This window comes from Papaver somniferum, unplaced genomic scaffold (assembly GCF_003573695.1).
Source record: "Papaver somniferum cultivar HN1 unplaced genomic scaffold, ASM357369v1 unplaced-scaffold_154, whole genome shotgun sequence".
NCBI classification, from domain to species: Eukaryota; Viridiplantae; Streptophyta; class Magnoliopsida; order Ranunculales; family Papaveraceae; genus Papaver; species Papaver somniferum.
In genome coordinates this window covers 8,645,905-8,652,793 of record NW_020624820.1, presented here as the reverse complement: position 1 = coordinate 8,652,793, position 6,889 = coordinate 8,645,905, and the positions used below count along the sequence as shown (strand labels likewise).

The following is a 6,889-nucleotide window of genomic DNA, read 5'->3' as shown; positions in this document are numbered from 1 at the left end:
GCCAGAGTTTATTTCGCGCGTTTAACCATTAATCGCTCATTTCTTTTTCATAATGGAGAATCCTGATTGACCATCCATGTGGCTCAACAAACAAATTCATTTAAACATTGATGTAGGAATTGCCTTAAGATCCAGTCATAACAACAATTTTTTCTCAAATAATTAACATTTTCCGCCTCATAGTAGAGAAATACGATGATGCTACTGCCCCTTCCATCCTCTCACTATTGACCATTGAGTTCTCCCCAGCCCCAAAATCAACCAAACACCAACATATGCAATTGATCCACCCTTAAATGATTATCTCATAATCTTCATAAATACGTGTCGAGCTGATGGACCCAATAAAAGTTTCCAATGATTCTGGGTCCCAACAGAATAAGTGACGGTCAAGATCAACAGTAATAAACATGTGTCGCCCTCTTAATTTAAACAAAATTAAAAACCAAACGAAAAAAAAAAAAAAATGCGACCATTTCAAAGCGGTGTTCTCGCTCTTCCTCTCACAGAAGAAGAGGGGGTTCTTTGAGGGGGGGAGGTGGAGGTGGAGTGAGAAATGGCGATGGTTATGGTGGTGGAAGGTTATACTACTACTACTAGTAGTCTTATTATTTTAGGTCTGAGTTTAATGATTCTTCTCATCTTTCTTCTTCTTCTATTGGCTTATTGTAAGCCATGGCGTTTCTTCTTTTCTTATTCCAGAAATCGAAATTCATTCAAGGTAACTAACTAATTAATGTTTTTTTAATTAATTTCTCTTAAAAAATTAAATGCCCCAGACTCAAATAAAAAACCCATCTGTGTCAATTCCTTGTAATATTTTACAATGTTTGAATCTGGGTGTAATGCGGTTTTGAAATTTTGATTTCCTTTTTTGTTTGTTTGTTTAGGATTTTCGATCAAGATCAGGTTTTTAGTAGGTGGGTTGACTTTATTTTTCTTAGGGTTTTTTATGTTTGGATTTGATGATGCAAATGTTCAAGATTTGTGTGCTGATTTTTTTTTTTTGGTCTGCATTGTTGAGCTTTGAGTAGTATCGCTATGTTGATCTTATTTTTTTCTATATACATTGGGTTTTGTAAGTTGTTTTCTTTAGTGGTGAAAGTAGCTCATGATAAGGAGAAAATTTGAATGTGGAGGAGATCTGGGATTGAAATAAAATCAAACTTAACTTTTAGTGAATCTAATTAAGTTTAGGTCTTGATGTTGTTATTTATGGGATTTAAAAAACTTATATAGTAGTTGTCTTGCTTAATAGTTACTCGAAGACACGGGCATTTATCCATTTTATTCGCCCGGGGAGCTCGAGATGTAACTCAATTGTTTGTTATTACCAAATAAGCATTAGTCTGTAAGCTACCTGATTGCTGACCAAGAGTAGTTCAATTGCTTATAAATATGGGATGTTCCGATAATTGCGAACTTAGTATGTTTAGTTATTTAATGAGCCGCAAATAAATGGTGGTAATTACGCCTGTTTTTATTGCATATCTTTTCTGTAAACAATGACGCTAATACTCTCACTTTAATATCCCAATAGACAAACATTTGTTAAAGTGATTCGTTCACATACCGCTGTTTAGACAGCTTGAACAAGTTTCAAATCAGAAATGTATCATCACCCTCTGGATCCAGTTCTGAGTCTCAGACAATCTTTTCAGTTTCTATGTCTTTCATGATTGTAACTTTGAAGTTCTTGGATCGTGCACTTCAGAATTTTAGATGGTGGCTACATGCATATTACATAATCTTACACGTTTAAATACTTAGTTACCGTTGTGGTTCCACGTGGTTTAGGTTGGAGACCTGGAGCGGCCTCTTGTTTCAGAGGCTTTGGATCAGGTAGCAAACCAAAGCAGCGATTTGGCAAGAGACTGTGTTTTAGATGGCACTCGTCTCCAAATGGAAGGATATTTCAACTCTCCAAGAGTACATGGATTTGTCTGTAAACAGAGACTACCATCTGCAGATGCTCATGTAGCCCAAGGTTTTAACATTATTCCATGTCTTATTTAACTCATTTCCCCCCCTTCTGAATGCAGTTAGTTAAGGTGCTGATGTTCTTGTTAGCAGTTATGACTTGCTTCTTTTTAATGTTTACAGGTGCTAGCTTGGTTTTAGATGTGATACCTGATCCTTCAGAAGATCTTCTAGTCGGTCAAACTCTTAAACGTCCATTTTTCCCAAATCGCATTCTAGAAGAGCAAAAAGATACCATAAAGGAAGAAACAAATTACGATCCTACATTTGTCTCCAACAATGCAGGCTATCAAGAATTCAGACTCAATGATGCTGAAAATCAAAGTATTCTCCCAATCCTTCACTTATCGGATAATGCAACTATGACATCTGAAGTGATCATTCTGTTGCACATTTCTTTATACATTCTTCTGAATATGTAAAACATGTCATCCTATCTTTTTGTTAGAAGTGCAGGAAGCAGCCTGACGCTGGAAGTTGTATCTGGTCCATCTCGTGGGACTCGTCACCACCTACAGTCTACAGATGCTTCAAGACTTCCTTTGACCCTTGGAAGAGTTTCTCCTAGCGATCTGTTGCTGAAGGATGGAGAAGTTTCAGGGAAGCATGCCCTGGTCAAGTGGAACCTGAATGTAAGTCTGTATCACAGTAGCTGTAAAACCATTTCATGTGTATGCATGTACTGGGAATCTGACTTCTGTTTTGACAGAAAATGAAATGGGAGCTAGTGGATATGGGTAGCCTGAATGGAACATTCTTGAACTCTCATCAAGTTTCACATCCTGATACCAGAAGTAGACAATGGAGTGATCCAGTTGAGCTTGCTACTGGAGACATAATAACTCTAGGAACAACATCTAAAGTAAATGTGAGTTTGATACTTAAAAATTTGATATATTGAAAATAGTATGGAACCGCTGCTGCACCATTTATCTCGTTTTTTTTTTTTTTTTGAAATGAGATGAAGCTGCGGGTACTGTTGAGTTTAAGGTGAAACCGTTATTACTTTATACGTCCATGACCATGACTCAAATTTAAAATCTAAATTAAGAGAACAGGGAGTGCACCTTGGTTGGAAATGTCCACAAATTGATTTACGATTGTGAAATTTCTTATTTCTACTGTAATAAACATTGGCGCAGATCAATGCACATAAGGATACAAATCATTTTTCATTTTTCAGGTTTAAGATAGCTAATTCCGTAGTAACTTGAATGTTACATCTGTTGAAATGTAATCTGTAACAATTTCTATTCCTCACTGTTTCACTATGGCAGGTTAAAATCAGTTCTTATGGGAAACAAGAAACCCCCTTTGGAGTTGGTATGGCATCTGATCCTATGGCTTTGCGCCGTGGAGGGAAAAAGCTTCCAATGGAAGATGTGTGCTATTACCAATGGCCCCTTCCTGGAATCGAACAGGTTAAGTTGATATTACCATAATAATGGACACATTTCCTTTCTCTAGAGACTTCTACTAACAAAACTTCAGCCCTGCAGTTTGGCTTGTTTGGGATTTGTGACGGGCATGGTGGACCTGCTGCTGCTAAAGCCGCTAGCAAGTAAGTACTTCTTGCAAATCTGTTTTCATGCTAATAGATGTGACCATTTCGTTTTGAAGGTTTAAGGATCTGATGTTGGTTTTATCTTGGAGTCCAAGACTCCAAATATCTATGTTTACATGGCATACATGATTTGTTGTGGATGCATATACTGATTGTTCAAATTTTACTCTTGTACTGCTGAAAGTTGTTGAGCTGGCATGTCAATGGAGTCCCATGTTCGGCAGGAAATTAGAAATTTGAATATTGTGGGTAAATTTTCCAAAGTAGTGTCGTTTAGTGTGGCTGGTAAAATATATTTCTTGTAAAACAATATATTTCGTGAAAGTTCAGAAGGTATTGCTAAAATCTCTAACACAACCAAAGTGAAAGATTAGGAGACTAAGAGCTAAAAGTAAAAATTTCGTAATGGACTGCGATCAACTTGATCATGTGAATATATACTTAATTGCACTTCATGGTTGTATCTAAAAGAAATTAGATACAGTTGTGGACTCATATACCTCCGATTTTATATTCTACTCCACAAAAGGAGCAACAGGATACCGGTGCCGTGTACTACATTCTCTTTTATGTCAAAAGGAAAAAAAAAAGGAAGAAAAAGAAAGAAAGTTTAGAATGCTTAGGTAAAGTCTCGAACATAAATTAGACTAGGTGCTTAGTAAAAAAAAAAACTTTAAATTTGCCTTCGATCAACTTTACCAGGTGAACATACACTTGACTCACGTAGTATACATTCTGGACTGACATAAGATTTTGTGAGCTGATGCATTATAGACAAATTTTTATGTTCACATTTCATCACTTGTCACTTTCTATGTTGTGTATACAGTATCACAGCACTATAATTCTTCTGAGGTATATAGGAAAAATTTTATTCACAGATGTTACAATTTTCTTATTCTTCAGGATTCTACCCGAGATTGTCACCAATATATTGTCAGTGTCAGAAAGAAGAGAAATGGTGCTTTCTGGATGTGATGCTTCAGACATCCTTAGAGATGCATTTTTTCAGACAGAAGCAGCTATGCATCATCAGTATGAGGTTTCTCTTCCATCAGTACTCTCTCTTGGTTTAAGTTGTGATGGTGGATTGCGACAGCTTACAGTTTTGACCTCATTTACTGAATTCTATCTCTGCAGCTTGGTTTTTCTGGTCTTGTCTGTATTCATTATGCTCATGTACCATCTCAATGTTCAGTTTGACACCATTTTGTTGCCCAATAGAAATGATTCTGATACTACTAGTCTCCTCCCTATGGTTCTCCTGCCTTTGCAAAGTCCTGCTAGTTTGATGTGAAACTGAAATTCATGTACTACAGTACTAATAATCTGGTAGGCAGAATATGTTTGGGTAGTGCTCGCTCTGATTTTAATGGAGTATTTATGTTTCTCTATAGATTTTGATATAACAACAAGAGAAGTTTTTTGGTTGCATTATTTAGTAGATTTTGATTAACAGTGAGAGAAGTGTTTGGTTGCATCCTTTATAGTTCTTGTTCCTTCTGAATATAAACTATATGCAATGTAGTGACCATGGATGTTTGCAGGGTTGTACTGCTACACTGCTTTTGGTTTGGATTGATAGCCGTGAACAACTCTATGCTCAATGTGCAAATGTTGGAGATTCTGCTTGTGTTATGAAGTATGTAATTGTAACTTCTTCTCCTTCATGATGAGTTAATATCTATGCTTAGTAGAATGATTTGGTATGTTGTTCATTAGTATTTATGCGCTTTCAGGGTGGGGTTTACTTTAGTTCTGCTAGGAAATAGATTTTTATGAGTTTACTTTAGTATTTATCAACTCCGTGTTTTAACTGGACTTGGTGCTCTAGTATTAGACTATCATTTCGCATTATACACCTATATTTAGCATATTACCTAAGCTTTTCGTACATTCCGTGTTAGAAGCTTGACTTTTGGAGTGGTAACGCACTAGTCTGTTTACTTTCACCACTTCCCCGATCTGGTGCGATACTCTACTGCTTGCTTGCTTGCTTTATTAGACTATCATTTCACATGATACACCTATATTTAGCCTATTACCTAAGCTTTGCGTACATTCCGTGTTAGAACCTTGACTTTTGGAGTGGTAATGCACTAGTCTGTTTACTTCCACCACTTCTTCGATCTGTTGCGTTACATATCTACTGCTTGCTTGCTTTTCAGTGTTTCTAAGTGTTCAGTTTTATAGTTACTAAACTGATATTTTTGAGCAGTGTTGGTGGGCAGCAGATCAAGATGACAGAAGATCATAGAATAACTAGTCAGACTGAAAGACTACGGTTGAACAAAGCAGGAGAACCCTTGAAAGATGGTGAAACCCGGCTATGTGGTGATACATCATATTCCATTTTCCACCATTGTATAATATGAGTCACTCATCCTTGGCCAGCTAAATGAGCTGTCTATATATTTTTAGGTTTGAACCTTGCCCGCATGCTCGGAGACAAATTCCTCAAAGAACAGGAAGCGCGGTTCAGTGCGGTACCATATGTTAGTGAAGCTATTCAAATAGATAGAAACAGCAGGGCTTTTGCACTAATGGCAAGGTGATTCTTTTGAGCATCAAACCTCTTATTCTTATCCGCTTGTGTGAGTGCCAGAGGTTTATGGCTAGAAGTTGGTCACCCTTACACCCGAGAACAATGTCAATATCCCTGACACTGACAGTCTCATATTTCTTGTTTTCTTCAAAACTGCAGTGATGGCTTATGGGATGTCATTAGCGTGAAAAAAGCAGTGCAACTTGTCCTTCAGGTTAATAAAAAGCTTTTCTTTTTCTTCATTTGCGAAATTGTTTGAATTCTTGAGAACTGAGACAGATTTGTGCTATTTCTTGTTTTGCCAGACAAAGGAGAGATATGCAGTAGAGAATGCGAATAATGTAGCGGACAAGATTGCTAATTTCATTTTGAGTGAAGCAAGACTTCTACGGACAAAGGATAATACATCCATAATTTTCTTAGATTTCGACAACACCTCTAGAACTGTTCCTTGTAAAGTTGATTCTTGAAATGTACCAACATGCTTCATATTTATGGAAATTATTTTAAATCTATTTCCTTTTCTTCTTCCATTTTTTTAACTTTACAGATTTTGGTTTACAGGTAAAAGAGGCTTAATTTACAGGCAAGAGGGTTTCAGTGAAAGCATAAAAATGAACTTACGGTGTCAAATACTCGTACATTTTTTTTTTAAAAAAACGAGGAGATTCCCTACATTTCCAACTTGCAGCTGCTAAAAATTTAAAATGAGAACTGGCCTTCTTTAGGTTTTGATGTTAAAGTGAATAGCGTTTTCTGACATACTCTCGAAAACGCTAATAAAACGCTATTCACGCTAA

General features: G+C 36.6%; 1 protein-coding gene across 1 annotated transcript; it reads left to right on the top strand.

The window, feature by feature from the left end:
- The first annotated feature begins 458 nt into the window (after window positions 1-458).
- LOC113336915 (protein phosphatase 2C 70-like) lies at window positions 459-6,604 on the top strand. The gene is made up of 13 exons (XM_026582619.1): window positions 459-721; window positions 1,798-1,987; window positions 2,104-2,304; window positions 2,437-2,612; window positions 2,690-2,848; window positions 3,258-3,401; window positions 3,480-3,541; window positions 4,451-4,586; window positions 5,092-5,186; window positions 5,763-5,878; window positions 5,966-6,095; window positions 6,249-6,303; window positions 6,395-6,604. The coding sequence occupies exons 1-13, from the start codon at window positions 557-559 to the stop codon at window positions 6,557-6,559; spliced, it is 1,794 nt and encodes a 597-aa protein (XP_026438404.1). The 5' UTR covers window positions 459-556; the 3' UTR covers window positions 6,560-6,604.
- Window positions 6,605-6,889: the final 285 nt, after the last annotated feature.

Excerpts from the sequence above, each read along its gene's own strand:
- LOC113336915 (XM_026582619.1), top strand. The coding sequence starts at position 557 with ATGGCGATGGTTATGGTGGTGGAAGGTTATACTACTACTACTAGTAGT. Across the intron at positions 1,988-2,103 it reads AGATGCTCATGTAGCCCAAG|GTGCTAGCTTGGTTTTAGAT; the intron begins GTTTTAACATTA and ends TAATGTTTACAG. Across the intron at positions 6,304-6,394 it reads CAGTGCAACTTGTCCTTCAG|ACAAAGGAGAGATATGCAGT; the intron begins GTTAATAAAAAG and ends TTGTTTTGCCAG.